The sequence below is a fragment of the Monomorium pharaonis genome, chromosome 2 (assembly GCF_013373865.1).
Source record: "Monomorium pharaonis isolate MP-MQ-018 chromosome 2, ASM1337386v2, whole genome shotgun sequence".
In the NCBI taxonomy this organism is placed as follows: Eukaryota; Metazoa; Arthropoda; class Insecta; order Hymenoptera; family Formicidae; genus Monomorium; species Monomorium pharaonis.
In genome coordinates, this window is record NC_050468.1 from 21,601,294 (window position 1) to 21,626,713 (window position 25,420).

Genomic DNA, 25,420 nt, shown 5'->3' on the forward strand with positions numbered 1-25,420 from the left:
ACGTGACGCGGGGCAAAAAGGATTAAAAGAAAAAAAAGGACACGCGACGAAGGTACTGCGAAGTACCTGCAGCATCTCCCAGGTCGGACTGAAGCTCTGTACGGTGCCCGTCGGACTTCGACTCGTCTCCGTCTCCATCTGCTCTATCGGGTATTCCGCCGTGGGTTGCAGTCGCGCGTTCCAAACCAATTCCTTACAGCAAAGCGAAGCGGTAATTTGTACAACGAGAATACGATTCTCATTTTAAAAGAACGCAAAATGTCGTATAGCAAGTGTTGAAGTAGATAAATGGTCAATGAATCTCCGCAAAATAAATATTGGGCCAGAGGGATTGCATTCTTTCGTGGAAATAAAAACGCAGTACAATATTTAAAGGACTATAATTGCAAATTATAATTATAAATTAAAATGACTTTTCATTATTATTATCTGTTTGATTTTAGGTCTTTCGATTTTTTAAATTTTAAGTTTTTTAATCTTAAACAATACACTTCCCGTAGGAAAAAAATTATGCAAAAATTACTGCACGAAAATATGCAATTTTTTGTGCAGTAATTTTTACATAATTTTTTCCTACAGGTTATCACATAATAAAATCAATAATTGACATCCGCAAGGTAAAAGCTGTTGTTTCCCTGATTTTCATTGAGAAGCTGATATTAATAATGATCTCTGCGTGTAATTTGCTCACCGTTCAGATCTTCGCGAGGAAGAAACCGAGCGGAGCAACCCGCCTTTATTAAGTTTGCAAGAACGAAACAGGGAGACGCGGGCGTGAAATTAAGCTGAATTACTTACCTGACATTCCTCGGCGGACATTAATATCTGCAGGAGGGGAGGCTGCGGCGCTAGGGAGACGGTCGTGGCCGCCTGATAGAGGGTCGTGGTCGTGCGAGGGTGCGGTAGAATCAACGGTACGGGGGATGGTGATTCCTCCGGCGGTTTCTGTACCAGCGCCATCGGTCGTGGATAAGGCGTGAATCTTTGGTCGCACCTTAACCTTCTACAGTAATAACCCTTAACTATTTCACGAAGAATCTGTGTCGCTTCATGAAATCTTTCGTAGTTACACGAGGGTATCTTCCCACTATCACATTAACGCTCTTTGTGGATTAAATTCTTCGGCCAATTGTGAAATCAACTTTTTCATTAACGAAAATATTGCAGAAGACTATTAAGATTTATTAAGATTTTTCTTATTTACAAAAGAAAATAATTTACACAGAATCAAGATTCTTTTAAAATAAGGTTTGCATACAATATAAACTCTGTTTTCTGTGTGTGTGTATTATGTATGTTAGCTAATTATACAAAAACTATTAATGTTTAGTATATAGAGGTGTGCGAATCATGGTTTTGTATAATCAAGTTGAATTAAATTGAATGTCTAAAAATACATTCGAATCAAATTGAATCAAATTTTTTTAGTTTAAATACAAATTGAATTCAAATCAAATTTTGTTAAACTTATTTGTATGCTGATTTGAAGTAATGCACTTTTTAGCAATGTATCTTTCAATGATTTAAAAGACTATCTTTAAAATTGCCAAGAAAATAAATTGTTAAATATCTATTTATTACGAGATTTATTTCATAACTATTTAGTACATAACTATTATACGAGAAAATGTGTCACTAATAACAAAAAACGTGCTACAATAAAAAATTTATACGAGATATTATTAGAGACATTATTAATTTATAAGAAATATAAAACAATTATTCAGACTTTAATATAAAATAAGATTTTAATTACACCTTAATAAGTAATAATTATTCTTTCAAATATAAATTTATTTTAGACAAAAACAATAATTATATTATTTTAATAAAAAATGAATATAAATAAAAATTAAATTTCAAATATTAAATAAAATATTGAGCAAAATTGAGTAAAATTTACTTAAAACTGAAACATAAATTATGAAATACAAAAGGAAATGTACTGTTAATGTGATAGTGGATATCTTATATAAAGCACAAAAAATCAAAATAATCAATTCACTTTTTTCAACATTTAACACAAATGGTTAATAAGAGACTCCAAGAATTTCTTTTATTTGTTATTACATCTGTACTGAAAAAAGTTTTGTAATGATAAGCTTAGACAATTACTAAACTTTAATGAAATTATTTCCATTAAATATTTAGTTAGCATAAACAAATATTTAGTAATATTTAAAGCTGATTAATTCTTGGAAACTTACCTATAAGGTAAACATATATCTATCTTTATCTTTCTTTTTAAATAAACAAAGACAGATAATAGGTTATACTTCTATAAATAATTATTAAACACTACTAAACATTATTAAATATTTGGTTATGTTAAACATTTAAATTAAATTTATTTCATCAAAGGTTGATTATTATTACTAAACTTTTTTCTTCAATGTGTTATTCAATCAGTTCTTATGATTTTATCAGTATCTATCGCTTATTAGCATTGCCATGAACCGATATCTATTTTTAATTAGATAAATATCTTAATTTATCACATATTAATTTAAGGCAATTAATTTAATGTTACACACCTTTGCGGTGAGAGGACATACGGAGGAGCGAGTGCTGGTCTTAATCGATCATTGTGTACCGGAGTCGTAGAATGAGGAGACAACTGCGTGACAATCGACGACTGTTGCTGATGCTGCTTCTCCGATGAGATAATCGCGTGTGGTTTCGGTTTCCTCGGTCCGCGCTCATGTTGTACTGCTAAACATCAGTTATGACGAAATTATATTACTTTTGACGTCTAACAGATTGCTTCGCGATTGATCACGGAGCACTGTAAATAGATATTAGCAATTGAAGTTTACATTTAAGTTTCTATATTTTTCTATACTTTTATGCTTTATTTAATATATTTTTGCCTTTTTTTATGGAAAAAATATATTAGATACGTATTTTTAAAAAAACTTAATACAGTTCTTTCTAATTATCTTCGTACAAAAAAAGAAGTAAGGTCGCACAAAAGTTTTTAAAAGCTGGTGATGTCAATAATACCCTCAACCCTTTCTGAAGCTTAATAAAAAATATCCTTATGCACCCTCGCCCTTCAGCGATCGGAGGTCCGTCTAGAAAACGCCTATCAATAATATCGGCGATGGACTTAACGGTGGGAGCGAAAAAGTGGGCGCAGGTTGCGCGGAATTGAATTCGGGGTGTAACGCGCGTTGTAGGTCGTTCGAGATGTACGAGAGCTGTGTATCCCGTGACCCGTTGAGGGAGGGAGGGAGGGAGAGGGGAGGGACGAACAAGAGGGAAGAGGGGGCGAATCGCGGATGAAAGAGGGTGGTGTAGATCGGATGTGGTGGCTGGCCGGGCGTCAGCTTCCACAGAGCTCGATCTTTCGAGCGTGGCTGCAAATCTAGAGAGAGCGAGAGAGAGAGAGAGGGGGGGGGTGGAAGTGGAGGACGCTGTAGGGGTGGAAGATAGATAGAGCGAGATGGCGAAGCGAGAGCTGCAACTGGGTGGCAAGCACATCATCATTAATGAGGCTGAGCGGATAGCAGCCGCGGATTCCCACGTTCGCACTGGCGTCGCAATATCTCCCCTTTATCACGCATCGCCCCGTCGAGAGATACTTCGCCACTGGCGCAATGGGAATTTCTTTTCGCATCGGGACCTTTCAACCGCCGGAATCCAATTTCTTCGAAAAGTTACTTATATATTAATATGTTTATTAGATTTATGCTCTTAGCATGTTCACGTGAGTCATTGTTTAGTCGCGGTACACAATACATTTTCAATTGAATTTGTTTGTCAACGCGTGCAGCTTCTTTTAAAAGAATTCTGATACTATATATCAGCATCTTCTTTTAATGTTGAAATATTATATTCTATTTTGCTCTTTTTTATACATTTCTCATAATGATTATTTTTTATATCTTTCTTCTTTAAGAAAGAACATCTAAAAAAGTCAAAAGATACTTATTTTTATGATTTTTTGGCGAAAATTATTTTGTAACACATACTTCATACACATAGAATTTTAACCAATATCTTATTATATATCTTATATATATTAGTAAATATTACGTAAAATTTTTAATTAAAAATATTAAAAAATATGAGCACCAATTATTGGCGCCACAAACTTGTTCGTAACAAAACAATAACCATCGTAGCTTTCATAAAATTTATGGAAAATTGAAAAACCTAATTATTGAAATGAAAACATCTGGAACGAGCGCGCTATTGTCCAAAGAGAGAGATACACATAAAAATGAATTAGCATAATGACGTTAGTACGTCATTTTTATGTGCCCAATCATAGTACCAGAAAGAGACCACCAATTCCACACTATGTACATATCTCTCTCACTCTCTCTCTCTCTCTCTCTCTCTCTCTCTCTCTCTCTCTCTCTCTCTGAACAATAGCGCGCTTATTCCAGATATTTTCATTTCAATAAACCCAACAAATTCTTAAAATATATTAAATCTAGTTTTTAATATAGATTTTTTTAGGATGATTTCTTTTTTACAATCAAAAACAAACAATTTAAAAAATAAAAGGTTGCACTTCTTATATACTCCAATCCGACCTTATATACTTCAATTTTATTTTATTCTGTAAACGGCAGAAAAGTTTTTATATGTTTTTCAATGACAATCCAATAATCATAGTTATTGAGACATTATTATTAATCATACTTCCTGTAATTTTTTAATTTTACTATTATGGAACGTTGACAATAAGCAAATTGAAATATATAAAAATTGTTTTTTCAAATCAAACTGGCGTTATTACAGTGGTTTTATATGCGCAGATACGCATGCACGCAAAAAGAAGCGACGCGAAATCCGCTTGAGGGTTGTTTGCTTTATCGACCAAATTGGCCGTGCACATCGTAACAGGTATAAATATTATTATTTTCCAGGAGTAATTGTTCTTTCGTGAGCTCCCTTGCCAGAAAAACGCGCCCAATGAAAAGACTTGTTTACTTTACAAACAATGATTTTCTATATTCGATGCAGTAGCGATATTACTCTTCAAAACCGTTACATTGTTTAGACATATTTATATTATAATTTTATTACAAATTGATTATCATTTTTATAAAATTAGTGATAAAAAAATAGTTTTTTGTCTTGAAAGGGTTAAAACGGATTTCATTCAAAATCTCAATACAATGATAAAAATTGTGTTCCCCTAAACTTAACCACTGAAAATATCAAAATAATGAAAACAGTAAAAAATTTTACTAAAAATGAATTTTTCACTAATCTTTAGTATAAAAATTAATAAATAATGTAAGATAGTCGGCTCTAAGAACAATAATTAAATTTAAAAGATTGTCTATCAGAGCCTATTGTTTCTGCATAAATTATTTAGTGTTTATTAGACTAAATACAAATTGGTTGACACATACGTTTCAACCCTAATTCAATACAAACATTCACACTTTGCTTCTTCATTTTATATCTCATTGATATTAATAACTGATTTTTTCAATAAAATTTTATTAATTTACAAATGTTATACTTATAACTCATCAGTGACTATTTACCATAAATAATAATAATAGGTTATTAATTTTGTTTTTTATAAAGTATTTTGATAGTAAGTTTCAAAAGCGTTAATTATGAAATCATGTTTCAAACGCTTATTTTTGCAATTAAAATATTGAGATTCAAAATATTTAAATTTATCAAGCTAAAATTCACAAAAAGTAATGTACATTTTAACTTGAAAGAAATCGCAAAAACTGTTTCAATTTAAACGCAGTAGTTTATTTTATTTTCGCATGTTCGTGTTAAATCATTTACAAAATGTCGAACGAGTGATGTAAATATTAGTATCTTAATTTTATCGGTTTTCGTCGAATCTGTCGCGAATCAGAGAAAAACGATCTGTTTTTTTCGCATGCAGCCACGTCCACTAAGCTCGCCTTTTTCGCACAAAAGCGCCTCGCTTTGCGTAACATCTCGCGATCAAGGAGGAACATTTTGTCGCTCTGAACGCATCGCTGCTCAAATACAGAGCTTTATAGCTGAGCGGCTTAAGTTTAGCGAGGCGGAAATGAATGTGCGTCAAGAGAAAGTTCTTGGCATAGAGAAGCGAAACGGGACAAATTGATCTTTTAGCCCCACGCAAAAACCGATTAAATATCGAATGCAATCGTTGCAATTATGTCGAGGAAAGTCGCCAATATCGATTTCTTAAAACGATATTCCCTTGCTTCTCAGAAACTAAACATTGCATTTTACTAATACTCATAAAAATATCATCTACTTAAATAATTAAAAATGTAAAGATATTCATCCATAATTTATATATCGAGAATAAAATTTACGTTATTTTCTTTTTCAAATTGCATACTTTAAACAATAAGTGTCTTGTTAATAATGTAAAAAACTATAAAATATATAATATGTTTTTTTACATATATTTTACAGTTTTTTAATTTTAAATATGTTTGGACAACGCTACAACATATAAAATAATCTATCATTATCAATAAGACACTTATTGTCTAAAGTATGCAATTTGAAAAAGAAAATGACGTAAATTTTATTCTCACTTTTGAAGAGGTTGTTCCTATCAGATTTTATATAGAAAAAAAGCCACCGATATATAATTTATGGATGAATATCTTCACTTCTTTACTTTTTTACATGTCAAAGATCAATATTAATACTAATTAATTTTATTAATTGCAAAATTTGAAACAGTGTTACAAAAATTACTAATTATTTGATACAAGATATATACACATATCTTAGTTCGTATTTATATTTCTAAAATTTGATCTTTAGCTTTTATTCGAGAAATATATATAATCCAAAAACAAAGTAGAATATTTCAGCTTCAACGACCTTCACCTTTATCTTTTTAGTTTATCTCCGAAATTTTGAATACATCGAGCTCGTTTTCCGAATTTTTTTGTTTTAAATAAAAAGACGGAAATTACTTTTGTTTTGTAATGTATAATATCTCACTGACGTTTTTACGATGCCAATAAAAAGTACGAGAAAATTACATCGACATGAACTTATCGGAAAGAAATGCCGACAAAGATCTGCTCAAGCCTTTGAGAAAGTGAATTAGATCGCTACCTCCGAATTTTTCTTTCGCGTCGGCGGCTTGTACGAGCGATTTTCAAGAGTACATACGTGCGTATTCGGACGGCGAATGGACACAGAGCGACGGCGGGGATTAGAATCGCATGCGCTGGAATGGACCGCGCCCTGTTCGCTTTTCATCTCGTGATTCCACTGTGTTCTTCCTCTTTCTCTCTCTTTCACCATCTCTTCTCGAGCATGAACACACACCCACACACACACACACACACACACACGCGCGTCATCTTATCGTGCACCTATAAACAGAACCGTCGTAATACTCCGGCCGGCATGTGTGGTCCACAATGCGAGTTCCCACAGCGGAGCGGAACGGCAGCGTAGGCGTAGGCGCCTTCTCTGCACGCTTACCAAACACACGCACACGCGTAACACCCGCGTGGAGACACGAGCGCGTGGTTAGGTACGGCACACGGGGACGCGTTCCGTTTTAACATTGTACCACACGCGTGCGCTACGTATGCCCTTGCGTGTGTGTACATACGTACGTATACGCGCGTACGTGTGCGTAGGGCACACACGGTGCTCACACGGGCCACGGATCACGGGGCTCACACTCTCTATCCTGCTAAACGGTAAACCGATCTGTGAACATTTCAGCAGTCAGCGATCTCGAAGGCTAATCCCCGAGTGAATGGGGGTTGATACACGCGGACGGCGCACCACCGTCACCGTCACCTCTCCACCACCGTCGGCTATCGTCAACGTCGTTGTCGCCGTCGGAGGAGGATTCGCGAATCGCACGCGTGTCGTACACGTGTTAAGACTTCGAGGAGATTCTCGTGACAATTCGCGGGATGAAAGTGAATGGCAAAGTGGACTAGCAATGATTATTTTTGTCAAATGTAAAAATTTTTCTGAGTATCCGGTATCTTTCTACTTTTAATTCAATAAATCAGTTTGTCCTGGAAATAAGAAGAAATATTGTTAAGCCAATGTTATATTGCTTTTTTTACCATAAAGAATTAATATTCTGAAATTAGTTTATAATAATGTTTTTGTCGAAATCAAGAGAGACAGTATCTTTACGCGATTTTAATTATACAGAAAGAACGCTTTGCTAAATATCTAAAAATTTAACTCGGTACGAATTTGAAAATAATTTGATTAAATTGTCAGAATAATTATGTAGTACGCTCAAACTGATGATAGAATTGTCAAAACTTTTTTCAACAATGCTCATCAACATTTTTATCAAATTAATAATAAACTGATGAATGAAAATAAAACTTGAAAAACTTTACGATACATCTCCAGGGTTAGGTTAATTACTACTTTATTTAACTCAATTAAGTTGGAGTTAATAGCTTGTAAAATTAATTTATGTTAAAAGTTATATAAACGAAAAGTAACTATCAGTTGTGTAATAATTAAGATTAAATTAAATAGAATTTAAAATTAATTTTGAAAAGCATTATTTATATTAAACCAAAAAATTGTAATTTTTTAAGTCAGATTGCTCAAAACAATTGTAATATAAAATATCAAATAAATTTAACATTTTAATTGCCAATTAAATCATAACAATTATTATAAAATATAACAAATAACATAACAAATTAATTTTTTATAGGGAAATTTTTTTTATAATTTTTTTTCTTTTACTTAGGTAAATTTTTAACTAAAAAAAGTTGATTAATTAAAATTTGTTTTATAAATAACTATTAAACTAAAAATAAAATTACTTAAATTTAAGTAAGTTAAGTTATTAATTTTTTACTTTTATTAATCATCTTTTTACTTTTTAACTACTATCCAACCCTATATATCTAATAATAAAATAGTATAACTATTGTTTGAATCGTTTATTGTTGAAAAAAAATTTAATCGCAAATTTATCAAAAATGTACAGATGGAGAAAATCACTCAACATGCATCCTTTGTAGCCCGTACGGACTATTGGCCGGACAAATAGGATCTGTTTCCACTTGCATCGCTTATATATCGTTCGGAAAATCGTATGCATGCCGTCACACGTGTATCTGCATACGCATTACAAAGCGGATGCGTTACAAATCCATATGTAACATCACTCACTGTTAACACCTTCCCTCGACCAATCTCATAAATCAAAATTCCGTAAAATCAGATCAACCTATGTCGAATATAAAATACATATTCATAAAGATAGGGTTCGTACTTCGTACGTTTATGTGGCATAAACGTATAATTGTTTCTTCGGAATTATTTATCGGCATATATTCGTATTCTGAACAGAATATAAAAATGTAATAAGTATATAATTTAAAAAAAAAAACGAAAAGAGAGAAAAAAGAAAGAGAAAAAATTAAGAGTACAACAAATCATTGTCAGTATGCTTTGGAATAAAAATACGAAAATTTTAGCGACTGCAGTATATCAAATTTTAGAAAAACGGTAAAATATTATCAAAATTACATTTAACTTTAATGAAATTAACTGTATATATTATGCATGCAAAGAATTTCCTAACAATATAAAAAAATAAGCTGATCTCTCAAATAAAATTTTAAAAAATGTTTCTGTACATGTGTACATGTGCGTGTCACAAAACGAATACCTATCGCAATTCTTATTCGATACAAAAGTTGCTTAACATCTATAACTGGATGAGACATATCCGTCTAATGTAACTCAAACAACAGAGATATTTACGATTTGTGACGAGAAAGGAAATATGTAAATGAAAATGCGATTACACTGCTAGGAGAACGCGCTTTATCATATCGTTAATCATGTGGTTGAAGGTGGAAAAGAAGATTAAACGTGACAAAGCAGCTTGACATTTTACAGTCGGCCATTCGCAAGAGTGTCCGACGGAGAAGCGGTCAGACGTACGCGGCGTATTTCCACCTCGCGCGCGGCTCGAGAGAACCGTCGTCCGTAACTCGTGACACGCGGCACGGGGCGAGAAAGAGAGAGAGAGAGAGAGAGAGAGAGAGAGAGAGAGAGAGAGAGAGAGAGAGAGAGCCCCGTGATAACTCGCGGATGTAATTCTCGCGTTTATGCCGGGCCGGAGACGGCCGGGAATCACCAGGGGATCGCTGCAGTTCCTCCGGGGCGCGTTGGTATGATGACAGGTGACGATCAAAGCCCGGCTTAGCGCAACGACCCGTTTCGTCCGCACACATCGCGCTCGTATCACGCGAGGGAGAACGCGCGCCCTCACCCTTTCTCTTTCTCTCATTCCTCCTGTCTCCTACGTTTCCCCGCGTACAGTGAGCGTCATAAATGCCAACCCATTACCGCGGAGTAAGTTTCAATAAAACGCATCGTAAGTGCGGTAAGTGTAGATGCTTCCAAAACGAAATTGTTCGAGTTATAAATTTTATTATCCGACGAAGTTTTATGGCGAGATAAAAATTCTTCACTTTTGTTGTTATTTTAGTTAATATTAAAATCTGAATACTCAATCACACATCGCGAGAGTCTCTATAGGTGACTATTAAACGTTATTTAAGGTTGACTTAAAAAATTGCCATCACTTGAAATAGAAACGAGATATCAAGAAGACGAGAGAACATCTTCATTGTTGATTTCTAAGCGTTTTTCACACTCAGTGCTCGTGTCACATTTAAAACATCTCGGTTTTCAAATATAATACGTACTGCAACATCAACCATCGCTTAGTGCTTTACATTTCGTCTCGCGAAGCGTTTTCAACTCGCGAATACATTCTGAACGCAAGCACGCGTTCTCTCAAAAGGTGTCCGTTCAGCGGCGAGAAGGCATTTACGACGACCACTGTACCCCTCGCTCTGTTCCAGGACCGCTTTACCGTTTACCGTTTATGTGGATGGATTGATGCTGCCCGTCGCGTGTACGGCACGCCTCGCTTCGTTGCGTTACCAGCCGTCCACTCCCACGCGACTCCCCCTGTGTGCTGTCACTACCCTCGATCTCGTCCGCAGCCGGTCAAAAATATTACAGGGTTCCCGAAACAATTTTTAGGAAACGTACTTTTCGTAGGTTTGTTAATTGGTAAAATGCAATGGAAGAACTTAAGCATTTTGGAATTTGAAAACGGAGTTAACAAGGCAAGCTTCATTATGTAAAGATGTGTAATTTATTATGTGATCTATCTTCTCATTACTGTATTCCTGTACAAAGATATTACAACGTATGGATTTTAAAACGTGATGATACATTAAGACCTATTTGATCATGTTGAAAGGAAGCCTGATAATAACAATCGGTAAAGAAATTAATTTGTGCCTTGCAGGAAGAGCCACTGCGTTTCTTGGTAGCAAGAACTAATCTAATAAAAAATCTAATTTAAACTTACACTGAAAAAAAATCCTTGGTAAATTTGTAAAGTCATTTAGTAATGATATTGTTAAAATATTTGGTTGTTATAAATAAATATAGTGATAATAACAAAATTATAATAATATTAACAAAACATTGGTAGTAATAGTAAACATTTTGTTATAATTACATTATTTTGTTACATTTATCTTATGTTTAGTTGAAACTATTTCACCAGGGCGCTGGGTAACTTTAACCAAAGCTGGATTATTATAACCAAGCCTTTTTTGAGTGTAAAAATATACATAAATGTTATAAACAATCCTTATTTAAGTCCTTTTCATTGTAAGCTTTAAAGTTACAAAAATTAAGTAAAGCCTGATCCAAGTCCTCCAAATATCAAATTAAGAAATCCAAAGTGAGTTGAAAGATCTCTCATTGTGGATACTAAGTAAAAGTTCATTGTTAAAATTCTAATAAATAATTTAAATGTATAAGTATAACATTCTAATAAGTTAAATAAAATTAACAACAAGAAAAGCAACAAAGTTAACAAAAAAAAAGCAAAATTAATAAAATAAACGTATGTAAATTCAACTTTTTAAAAAACATTAAAAAGAAACTTAGATTGTAAAAATTTAAAATCTACATTGGCAGTAATATTTTTGTAACTTACGATATTGTGGAGAAGAGCCCGAATCAAGCTTTGATTGATTTTTTGTAACTCTAAATCCTATACTGAAAAGAACCCAAATAAAGATTTAAATGTTTGTTACTTTTAAGTATATACATTTTCAAATTTAAATATGTTAGATAATTTTAAGAATCACAGCTTTTATAAGCAATTTAATTTCTTTATTGATTTATTCACAGAGTTTTATACACTTGTCTAAGCTAATAATAATCAAGTGATAATCTAGATGAGTTACTAAACTTTGTTAACACAATTTTAATTAAATGTTTAGTTAATATAATCAAAAGTACAATAACTATTAACAAATAGTTTGATTAATGTAATCAAAACTGATAATTATTATAAAATTATTAGTATTTGTTATTATTATTTTAATAATAATTTATAAGTACTAATAAAACACTACTTTTTATTATGTATTAACCAAACATTTGATTAAAATTATTTCCATACCTAAATTTATAATATTACTCATCATCTAGACTTAATTATTATCACCAGATTTTCTTTTTCTAATGCAGTAAATTAAGAATCGTTTTCTTACTGCATAAAAAAAAGGTTTAATAACAATAATCAAGCTTTGTTGAATTATTTAGTAATATTTAGTAATTATATTAGTAAAGACCAAACATAATTTTGTAACCGGCTTAGTAACCGGTTACTAAACGATTACTCAATAATTACTAAATATTACTAAATATATTTGGTTATATTAACAGTTTAATTAAATATTTAAAACTATCTCATCAAAGTTTAATAGTTATCATTTAAACTTGATTATTATTATCAAGTCTACTTTTTAGTGAATCTTATTTCTGTTGTCACTGAATTTGTACAAATACAAATACATGGATCTAGTAAAAATCGTGGCATTAATAAATATATGTTTATTAGAATTAAAATTTGTTTAGGTTTACAAAATTTATTTTAAAGCAGTTAAAGCTTTGAATATTTGCAGATCAAGACGCATTACATTCGTCACATTTTTCTTTTGATCAATTCTATGTCGTATATGCTTTTCTCCTTTTCTCTTCAACATATTTCGTTTTATCCTATTCTTTTTCTATTTTTCTCGAATCGTGCTCGAGTGCCATTCGCCAGCATAAAACGCTTTCGCGTGCGACGCGTAAGACCTTCGGATTTTTGTAGAATATGCTGCGACATTATACCTTGCGCAATTGGACACTTGGATATAAAAGAAGCCTTAGAAGAGTGCTTTTACAGATTCTCAAATAAAGCTTACAGCTTTTAACTCGCGATTTGAGATAGTATAACATTTTGTAAAAGCAAATGCGAAAATAAATTTGTGTAGTGTATGATTAATATATGTAATTTAACATAATATTTTTTTAATTTTTGAGAAAATTAAAAGCGTTAGAACGGCTACGTCAATCATTATAGATGAAATATTCTGAGATTTGCCAATTATTTTTTCATATATATATATATATATATATATATATATATATATATATAGATGCTTATTTATGCAAAAATATATTTTTTCCATTTAAAATTATTAATTTTAAAAATTATAATGGTTTTTGTACCTTTGCACATTTTGATATAAATGAGATTTGCTTAAAAGAAGAACTGGTATTTTAATTGTACGCTTACATAATATTTAGGTAACTAGATTATTTTTAATATTATCGTAATTATTAGACATTGAATTTCACACTTTAAAAACGCTCGAATAATTCCAATTTATAATTGTCGAAAAGAGCAAACGCTTCGATTTAATTCCGGTTCAAAGTATTTGATACTTTCAGAAAGGGTTCTTCCGAATTATGAACGGAGACAAAGAGATTTAAAGTTTGAAGTAGCGAGCCGCGATCGATTGGGCATGAAACGAGGCGAAGTTTGCGGATCCAAGTGTGTTGGTGGATCTGAATGTGTGTACACTAGAAATGATGTTGACCGTACGGTTCCGGGAAAAGTCGTGGAGCGTAGAATTTCATTGGAGAGTCATCACAACTTCTGGTCTCTCGCTTTTCGTTTAACTTTTTAACAAGGTATGTAACTAGAGGAAAATCGTTACGATTATATGTGCCTCCGTGAAATAATCCACAGACAACTCTCCGCAACGTGAAGTTTAAGTAAAACTTGATAAGAATTTTAGATTATTTAAACAATTAGCAGAAAAAGGAAGAAAAATAAATTTTACAAAAAGTAAAAATAACGTGAAGTGGATATAACAGGATCGCGATAAAAGTAGCTTAAGAACTCTTTAATTCAGTTCTTTATTTGTCAGAATCATCCATAATCTTAAGATAACTAGTCATAATTTTTAAATATCAATATTATTAAATAATTAATTAACATATTTTTGAAAGAGTCTTATAACATTATAACAATTTTACGATAAAATATATGTTTAATAATGTGCTTAAAATAATACTGCAATTATAACTAAAATCATATTGCATCTATATTTTAATAATAATTTGAAACATTGCATTGTGCAAAATTGCTGTAAGGTACTGAACACTTAAGAAAAACTTGATTATAATAAGCCTTGGTCAAAGTCTCAATCAAAATCCAAAGCCTTTGGCCTATTTCTAGATAACTTTAATCTTGGTTTAACTTATTTGTTATCTTATTCTCATTCTCTAAGTTCAAAAAATTAGAAAAAGATAAAGAATACGTTAAACCGAGATTAAAGTTAATCTATTATACGTTAGTAGTAACGGGTTTCGGTAAAATAGTTTTAACTAAACGTAAGGTAACGAAATATTTATAATTATTATCAAATTTTGTTTTTATTATATTTGTTTATAGCAATAAAATACTTTAGACGATACTAAATGTGCATCTGATAAGTTTATCAGGGATTTTTTTCAGTGTAATAAAATTTTAAACCGATTTGTAACGATTGTTCAAAATATCAAATCGCACATTTTCAATAAACAAATTTGGATGGAATTGCAAGCGCAAATCTGCAGTTGTCAAGTATTAACATAGAAAACATTACCAACGACACTCCGTTTCCTTTCGCGATCGCTAAGAATTACAAATCCACCATGGTAAGCCGCTCGGTAATCTTCCGACGTCGTTTAACGCCATATTTCTATACACATGTATACACCTGCAAGTGTATGTGCGCGCGCGCACGCAAAATCGCACAGGGGTGAGAGAATGGCATTTTGCCGGCGCGACACGGTGCGCCAACATAGACGGATAATATCGCAGGCGGGAACGAATTTTCGTGGAAAGAGGAAAACGCGTCGATTTTACGTCGAGCGGGTGTGAGTGCGTTGGAGGTTTCGGGGTTGTCAGCGAGCGGATGATTGTGTGCCTGCGGCGTCACGGGGCTTCGCAATGCGTCGAGTACCACGTACATAATGTATAGCGCATATCCCGAGTGGTCACCTACATCTTATGGGTGTTTCACAACGTTTTTCGAGGCTCGACATCGTGATTTCAACGTCGAATGTAGCCCATGATTGTTTCAATGATACTTTTGTATAATATAAATTAAATATCAAACACATTTTTCAGAAAATATGCTTTAATTATGCGTCATCGTACAAACGTTTTTATACGTTAATTTTTAATCACTATTATAAGGATTAAGTTCTATGCAATGTTTAATTGTTTAAAAAAAATTAATTTTGATGAATAAAATAAATCTATACAGTTAGAAAGTTGTATGAAATTTAACATATACTTAAGACTGTTCTTAAAGACTACTCAAAGTTTTGTATTATAATTTATCGCAAGAATATTTTAGACAGTATGCATAAATATTGTTACACAAAATGTGACACAATTTAAAGCAGAATATGAACATGTTTCTTCAGTAAAAGTAGCATTTATAATATTGACACGTATATTTGATTCATTAGTCTTAAAATTAAGGATTTAGAACGGCGTTATTTGTATAGTATTTGTTTATTTATCCAATCCAATTATTTTAACATTCAATAATGTTAATTATTAATTTAAGAGAAAATGTTTAAATCACATTATTTTAGATTAACACTTGGATGTGTTAAAAATTTAAGACAAAAATTTTAACAACCAATGTTTTAATATAAATATAAAATATTTTTATACTACCGTATATAAACGCTACGTTATAAGCGTTAACTTGATCCTTAATCACTATTAAAGATTAAATTTTGTGTACCACAATTTCTGTAATTCCTAATTGTTAAAAAAAAAACTGTTGTTTTGATGAACGAAATAAATTCAATTTCCATTATTCACTTAATCTAATCCATCTAATATTCACATAATATTCATCTCCAACGTAATTTACGTTATGTTAAATATCTTCTGAATTTGATTATTATTATATAAATATCTAATAAAAATAAATGTAATTTTATATATTACAAAGATATTAAAAATCTATATGTATAAAAAAACTTTATTTTTTAAATTATGTTGTTGCAGTAAAGACAAGAGTGCAATAGGTATATATTTATATACATGGCTAAAATAATGAAATAATGCAATGAATTGTAGATATATTCATTATTAATTTAGACATAGAGACATATATTTTGTTGTCATATATTCTATTTAGATTATTACTGACAAAAATTTGATCGCGGCCGACTAAGTTAAGACTATTCTACTAATTCTTTTAGATCAAGTCTGACACCACGCAATATGTTATCACTGAAAAAAGCTTCGGAGTTTTATGTACGTAAAAACTTGAATAATTTAACTGCACAACATAGATATCCTTATATTTATTTATTAAAAAATTTTGTATAAAATATTGAAAAATAATAACTTATCGTTTAATGCTTTTATCTAAATATTTTGAACGTGTTTTAAATGTGTTTTAAATTTTATAATATTATTTTTTAATGCAATTTTTATCTAACAATTTAATTGATTAATTGTAAAAAAATGAAGATATCATTAATCACGTTTCACTCAATGTATTAAATTCTCATCAAAATTCTTTCTTTACAAACAACTCAAAAATATCAATTTTTGAGTTATGTCGATGCACCAATGAATAATGTGTATCTGCAGGAAGAAGAAAACTCTGGAAGTTATCTGTGAAACAAAGAATGCCCCGGCGCCATTCTGCTGTCCTGGCTATACTATACGTCAGCTATTAATCACGGCGTCTAATTAACTCCGCCAACAAAGTACGAGTAATTTCGAGACCGAGGCGACGTGGGAGAGCGTTAGCGTGTACGAGTGTGTTCGCTATTCGGATAAAGGTGGCGGCAAAAGGAAGCGACGTAGAAGGGGGGGCGAGGAAGACCTGGTGTTTCAACCCCCGTGTGGAGTCTCCTTAACGTTAGGAAGCTCTGCCACTAATTGAATCTCCTCTCTTACTCGCGTCTGGAGCCTCGACAACCGCTGGGAACCGGAGCACCCGTCCTGCATTAAACACCCCCGACACCCTGAGCACCCTCATCCCTGCCAAGCGGTCTCGTATCGTCCCCTCCTTCCTTCCCTTCCACTCATCCTGCCGGGAGTCCCGTCCCATCTACCTTTTCTCTTTCCACCTCGCCGCTACCTCTCTCCACCTCCGTACAGAATCCAGCCCCCGCTAAGCGTCCCAGAAAACGAGCCTCCACCGCTGTTATATCGCCGTCGATGGCGAGGAACATCGACCCGTGTACACCTAGCCCATCCGTGTAACTCTCGCGCAGAAGATCAAGCTCGCTCATTTCTAAATATCGCTGCTCAACCGAGAAATAACTCGCAGGATGCACTCGTATAATTCGTTTGTGTATTTCATTTGCCTATGAGTGATTTACTTGATACATTTTCATATAAGAGAATTAAGTAAACTTCTACCTAATTATTGTTCTGCTGGTAATTGTTGTTCTGACAATCTAACGTTTAAAAAATTTTTTTTAATATTACTCTTAAAATATTATTACAATTGTACAATAAATTTTTCGTGTTCATTAATTGCAGATTAGAGAACCTCTCGAGTCTCTAGAAATCTTCCGACAGTTAATGAAAACACTTAAAAAATTTGCCGTACGATGTAATAATACTTTTAGAATTGAATAAGCGAATTTTGTCACTTCATGATTTCTGTTTTTTCCTTAATCTTATTTATTTAGTTATAAATGAATTTGAAACAGTTGAAAACGCGTAAAAAAGAAAAAAATTTAAAGATATTTTCATCACTTCTGTTATTATATTGTTTATATACATATATTTACATTGTCCAAATTCAAACATTTGCATTTGCATTTGAAAACTGCGTAATTTAGACTCTAATCTTCATCTTTTAATATTGAGAAACATTCTTTGCTTTAATTAATTATACAAAATAATATTTAAGCTACCTACGGTTTGATTCTTTTTACGATTCCTAATCCAGAAATAAAAAACACTATTTATTAATTTGCTATACAGGATAAATAGAATTTGTCCAAAGTAAATCTATATACAAAGAGAGCTCACTGTAAGTTAACTAAACGGTTAAAGAGATTCAAAGTTTAAAATTTTCATTTTAATCCCTTATAAAAATGTAATACTATACAATATTAAATTGGTCAGTAATTATTGCTTATTTTGAGTATTAAAAGTATTAACAGCAGTATTTTTAATACTAAAAATAAGTATTAATTACTGGCCAATATAATACTGCCAAGTATTACTTTTTTATAAGGGACCGTTTTCTAAGTTTGTTTTCAATTTTAAAAGATTTCGTTTTGCACGAATAAATAAAGTTAATATTAAATGTCAAAACTATTTGCCGTAAGAAACATGACGTCGATCAAATGAGACGTCAATGAAAAACCGAAACGTCGCATGACAGTGCGTATCTATTTACGGCACCTTCACGGTTAGCAAGTCCATCACGTTCGAATTTCCCATAGTATCGTAACACAGACAAAATAATATTCACTCCGAGATAACGCATTAACATAGGACATTTTTTTTCAGCAGTGACATATTGTCCGTCAATATCGATTTCAGTTAGGTCAGCTTTTACACTGATAACGCGTGAACTGTTCGGCCTGTGGTCAACGCTTTGTTGGCGCAGGTTTATTTAGGAGGGTCTGGTTGACCGATAGTTACAGTCGATTTCTTTGTGGTTTATTTGCGGGCTTTCGCGAAAATAGGAGAGAATCGATGAACGATTCCCGCAGTCATTCGTAGCTGACAGACTTGACAAATATATATTCTTACAACAATACATACGGCGTGTTAAAATACAAGAGATAAATTATTGCGCTCTTGAAAAAAATGTATATATTTGTATATGCGTAAAACAGAAATTTACATAATATTCTATTAAACAATAAGAGAATATATAAAATTTAAAAATAAGCTAATTATATATTTCAATGATTTTTAAAATATATCAAGATATAAGTCTTAACAAAATTCTCAAAAATATAAATTGTTAATTTCAAAGTAAGTAACAATTGTATTATTAAAAGACATTAAATTAAGTTTGATTTACTTAATTAATTGAAGAAACACTTTAAAAGATATTATTTCTAAGTAAATATATGCTTAGTTCCGTTTCACGACATATTCTAACAATTCAATACTTCATAACTAATAATATCCTCAGAAAAAATAGCAAAGATAAAAATTAGAACGAGATAACTCAAGCAGATCAAAAAGTCATGATATCAAGGTTCCAAAGTGACTATAGAAAGTCAATTTTCAATCAAATACAATTGATTCTTATGTTGTAATTCATTTTAACAGTATTGTGACTTATTGCTCTACTCGAAAATCAACTATCTTTGATAAATGCAGGTTTAGAACGTTGAAAAAAAAACCTTAAAAAATAATATAACTAATTTTTCATATTTGTCATAACATCACATCATGCTTGAAACATTAATATTACTCATAGTACTTACCGTCCTTGTTCATGTTAGCTTCGAAACATTTAGCAAGGCGGCAAGCACGACATTGATTCCTATGGGTCTTGTCGATTGGACAGCGTCCTTTTTTGGCACCTTGGGCTTTGCAGATATATTCCCGATTGCTATGTATACTTCTCTTGAAAAACCCCGAACAACCTGATAAGCATCAAAAATTTGCTTATAACGATATTGCGATATAACAGCAGATGCTGATTAAATTTATTATCGTTAAGGAATTTTCAGATATACAGTAATACACTACAGGAAAATTCTATTAAATAAATATACAAAAATAAAATTTATTTTTCAAATTTTTGATTGTTTAATCTTATTAGCATCCTAACATTTTTAAGAATTTAAATCGAAGAGACGTTATCGTTCCTCTTTTGGTTTCTAATATTTCAATTCCTTAATTAATTTATTAAATAATTGTTCTAGCTTTGCACATAATAAGTGAGTTTCGTAAAAAATGTTACAAGATTTTTTTTGTTATAAATATTACTGTCAATATTACCGTCGCAGCTGTAGATGCCGTAGTGTTTTCCAGAACTACGGTCACCGCATACATCACACAGTATGTCGAGTAATCTGTCTCCTAAAACAAAAAAAAAATACGTTGTGATTTTTTCAAAATGGTCACGAAGAAAATGTCTTATAATAAAATATCTTCTTTAAACATTTTCTATTTTCTCTCAAAAAGTAGCGCAAATAATTAACTAATAAATATACTTTTCTAAACTTTATATAATAATTCAAATCGGAAGTTAATAACGTGTATTAATCACACGTAATCACGTGTAATATATATAATTAAATTTGATTAAAACAGGATTTTCTAAAATAACTTGTTGTTTTGTACAAAATTAAAGATATTAAAAAATAATATAATATTTAATAGTTACGTCTATTATGATATCATACTAACAAATCAATATTAACAGATTTATACTACATTTACTACGTACTACGATCAAATAATTATCAAGTAAAAAGAGACCGACGGTTAAAGGACTCGCGAAATCCCGTTTAAGAAAAGCGGGTGGGCCGCAAGAAGATCACCGGTGCTAATCTGTTTTCCCCCTTTTCGTAGGAACCCTAATCGTCCTAATGATCCGCGGCAAGAAAAACACGGCCATGCCTAAGCCAACCAAAGCCTTCCTTCCCCGTTCTGGGGAATCAACCGCCTTCGCGTCTCACACTCAACCAACCTAACCCGATCAACCCGGGTTACTTCAACCCCAACGGATTACTGCCTTCTTCGTGTACACCAACGTCTTCTTCTTCTTCTATATCTTCTCCTATGTCAAGTCATATCATCCGCTTTACGATATGTATAAGTTAATTTTGAAACTCGATAAGAACTGAAATCGTCAATTAGCTTTAATAGTATTTTAACTGAAATTCTCTATTCTTTTAAATACTTGTTTCTTCTATTTAAACCAACACCAATATCTCCTTGTTTTTCTTTTTCTATATCTTCTATGTCGTGTTACATCGTCCGCTATTTATGATAGATATGTTTAAGATAGATATGCATAACCTTGAAATTCGATAAAAACTAAAATCTTTGCCTAATTAATTTGTCTGATTTCCACTGGATGTGAATTCTATTTAAGTTTATATCGTTGAACTAACTCTAAATATTCAATAACACATTACAGTAAAATTCAAATTAGTGTACAAAAGAAAATTTATTTAAAAATCTCTTTTATTATTCAATATTATTCAGAGTCTTTATTAAAATCTTTATCTCACCTTTATCTTAACTGATTGTCTATTCTTTTAAATATTTCTTTCTTCTACTTAAACCGCTTCTAGGATAATTTTTATGATGTTCTGAAAATAATTTCAATTTAATTTTTCTACTTTTTTAAAAATTTATTAATCTTGTAGTGTTGCGTAACAAATTAAAATTAAATTAATAGATACTTCTTTCTTTTACCATACTTAAAGTGTTCCGAGAATATATTTTACGACTCAAAAATAATTCTAGTTTAAAAATTTTTATTGAACTTCTTAATACTTCGCTAATATTCTGCAAATCGTGTCATTTGGGGACAAAACTTTTTCAGTGTTTTATAAATTTAGATAATTATTAAGAATGTACAGTAATGTTTTTGAGTTTTTGAGACAGCTGTCAATTGCAAATAAAATTTGTTGCCAAAGTTTTGTTTTTAACAAAAACTTTCAAGGAAATCAATTTATAAAGATATTTTGTATTAGAAATACAAGCGTATTAAGTAAAACTTGATAATAAAACTTTGTTTCCTAATTAATTCTAAAACATAATTTTCGAAACATGTACAATGCGTCTTACTGTTTTAGACTCTTTCTCATAATAATTTCTGATTATCAAAAAAAGATATTTAAATAATAAAACGTTACAAATAATATAATTAGTTAAAAAATTGTTTAAATGCATTTTAAATTTATTCGCAAAATATCACTAAATATTTTAAATATTTTTCTTAAACATATCCAGTAAACAATTTGTCATCAAATTATCATCAAATTAGCAACAAATTCGATCAAAATTTAATACCAAATACTGTAGCATCTGTGTTCGGGATCAGCTTGTGTTTTACTGGCAAAGTTTGCATCATAACTTAATTGACAGCAAATTGCGGTCAAAAAGCGAGCAAGGTAACTCGGTTGACGTCAAATTGTTTTTTGACACCAGTTTGACGTCAAACTGGGATACGCATTACTTTATATCATTACCTAACTTAACAATTAACATATAGATAATATATAAATAATAAAACGGCTTAACTATTTATGTATTAAACATTAAATGTTTTTATTTTGATTCTGATTACTCACAATCCTTCAATTAATTAATTTAATTGCTAATAATCGCAATACGTGACTTTCATAAATAAATAAAAGATTGAAGCACAATTCATTATTCTTTAACCATACAACTTTCAAACTTTCAAAAATTATAATTTTTTAAATCCATTAAAAATCGTTGCCTAATTATTTTTCGATCACGATAAAATTTATATCTTGATGAAACCAATTTACCTGTTAATAAATAGATGTTCAGAATATTCGAACACTATAAATCGCATGAATGTGATACACAATTTTTCAATTTCCAAGATTCGCAATTTAGCTAATCCAGCACTATTGTAAATCGTCTCCCGAGCGGTAACACAATTTTTCGAATCTGGAGAACATTTATCTATCAGCAGGTAGAGGCCAGTATCTGGCAAAAACTTTCGAAATACCGTCAAGATGCTTGTTGATCGTGGTATAGTTTTTCACGACGTGATTAAATCTCGAATTAGCACGCAAATCGTGGAAGAACCGCCACGTCAAGTCACTTTCACGTTCGCGCACCCCTGTTTTTCCGTCGTAACAAAGGCTCATCGCACTAGGCTAAACTCTTTATCGCGTGTTAGGAGATCAAACGCAAACGAGAGGGAAAGAGAGAAAGAGAGAGAAAGAGAGAGAGAGAGAGAAACACAGAGAGAGTGAGGGAGAGAGAGAAAGAGACAGAAATGCTGCGAAAGTCTTAGGAGACTGACCTGTGCCCATCTCCTCCGCAGCTGTTCAAAAGTCGAACATCGCCAGAGAACGACGTATAGCCGAGGCCGTGGTCCCGACGCGGCGCCGAGGAGGTCGCGCGAAGTCCCGAAGCATTCTCCGTGACGGGATGGCTTCGAGCCTCGACGTACCTACTCATGTCTCTCTCTCTCTCTCTCTCTCTCTCGCTCTTGTCGGAAAGGGCGTACTCGTGCCCCTGTATCTATGTGTACATGTATCTGCGCGCGTGTATGAGTGTGTCTATTCGTCCGTGTATGCGCATATAGGGGTTGTTGCCCGACTGGCTGCCGGAGCAGCTATCTCTCCTGTCCGTAGCCACATCACGGAGAATCATGGGTCGTTCCCCGATATACAGTCGACACGGTCCGGTGGTAGGTACGCGCGCGTGGGGCGGTTGAACGGGACGCTGAAGAGAGGGTGGGTGCTGGATGGTTGCCGAGCGCGAACCAACACACCGACGCCAATCCCTAAACGACCGCGAGTCGCAGCGAGGAGGCCACGGCGATGGCGTATACCGGGGTTACGTCACGCGAATCCACGGCGTAACACCTCTTCTTCACCTCTACCACCGCCACCGCCGTTGTCGCCACCGCCACCCTAGTTGGCACGTTGGCCTACACGTTCGGTGAGGGAGGGGGGCCAGGCCGAAGGCAAGGGGGTGGCGGAAGCAGAAGGGGAGATAGGGTGGAGAATTCCAGCGAGCTAGCGACTAGACTCGGCCCGGGGACTTGCTGGCCGAGTGGCTGACTCGACTATAGCGGGGTAGCGCTAGTTAGCCATCGGCAACTACGGGGGCGGCTCCCGGAGGCCACGTTGTCAGACGGCCGTTACCACTGTGTCATTGGTCGACTCCACCCACGGCGACGCGCGGTTGTAGGGGTGAGCGCGCAAAGGGGTGATGGGCGGCGCCAGGCGAATCGGCGACGCTGATTCGACACCAGTTCGCCAGTCGCGGCGCGCCGACCAATCGACAATACGGGATTAGGTTAGCTGACGACGACGTTAACATCTGCCTTCCGGCAGCCAACGCTATTTACCAGCTACACGCTAGTGGCGTCGTTACTGCTTTTTCCACGATGTAGGTATGAGTACAGGCGGATAAGTATAGGTGCGAGGGCGAGGGATGAGCTACCGATAGAAAACGATACAATAGAAAGTTGATGTTAGGTAGATGGGACGAGTATAATAGATCAAATCGATAACTACACTTCCGTAATTTCATAGAGATTTAAAAAATGCAAATAATACGATTAGGCAATTTTCCTAAAAATTATGAAAAATATCTTAAATTATTAAAATATTTACTATTAGACTTCCTGATAGTCGTTCGTGTTGAAATAAGACCCGTATTTGTGGACCATAATCCCTATAGTCAAATGTATACGCGCAAGAAGGATGGATGCATTTATACCGCTAGTTTTTTTGTGCAACATGTTATATTGATTAAGCCATTTTGTCGGTATTATGTAATGACACGCCCCTCTAGCAAGTGTGAGCTATTATTTGTGAACTGCGCACCACCCTTCGATCGATCACGCCCCCTTGATTTTCTGGCTTTACCAGTCGGTAATTATACCTTGGTTTCAATCCTTGCTAAACGAAAGCTACATCTGAAATCTCTACATCTCTTGAATATATATTTCTTTTACTATATTTCGTCTTGTATATCCTTTACATAAAATGCTTCTTTAAACTATCCTCTGTTTATCACGTTTTTATAGATGTATTACCACTCGATAACTTTGTATCTTGAATTTTATTATCACAATATTTTACAGCATATAATGGAAAAAGATTTTTGTTGTCATTTATTTCTTTTCGCGCAAAATATAGAGAATCAAATTTAAATATATTAATGTCGTTTTCGACCGGTGCTGGATTAACCCGTTATTCCCTTCTTCAGACGAATGGCTGTGATTGGCCTTATGACAGTCATTAATCGCTCCCGGTGCGATTAATCTAGGCCGATCGAAAACTGTCGTTTGATAATTTTGCCATGCTTATTAAATAATTTGAATTAAATAAGTAAAACAATATGAAT

The 25,420-nt window shown here is 33.1% G+C and overlaps 1 protein-coding gene across 5 annotated transcripts in view; it reads right to left on the reverse strand.

Annotated features, from left to right (window-relative positions):
- The window catches only part of LOC105838768 (nuclear receptor subfamily 2 group E member 1), a 28,750-nt gene extending 3,706 nt beyond the window's left edge, over nt 1-25,044 (reverse strand). The window contains exons 1-7 of one of the 5 annotated variants that reach the window (XM_036282701.1): nt 23,361-25,044; nt 23,061-23,211; nt 20,342-20,422; nt 19,822-19,983; nt 2,535-2,712; nt 799-1,003; nt 67-192 (exon numbers count right to left, since the gene is read on the reverse strand). In XM_036282701.1, the coding sequence (XP_036138594.1) occupies nt 67-192; nt 799-1,003; nt 2,535-2,712; nt 19,822-19,983; nt 20,342-20,422; nt 23,061-23,202 (894 nt within the window). In that variant the 5' untranslated portion in view covers nt 23,203-23,211; nt 23,361-25,044. Of the gene's footprint in view, nt 1-66; nt 193-798; nt 1,004-2,534; nt 2,713-19,821; nt 19,984-20,341; nt 20,423-23,060; nt 23,219-23,360 lie in introns of all 5 variants that reach the window. The other 4 variants (XM_028194277.2, XM_036282702.1, XM_012684556.3 and 1 more) reach the window with 4 other exon arrangements.
- Between the last annotated feature and the right edge of the window lie 376 nt (nt 25,045-25,420).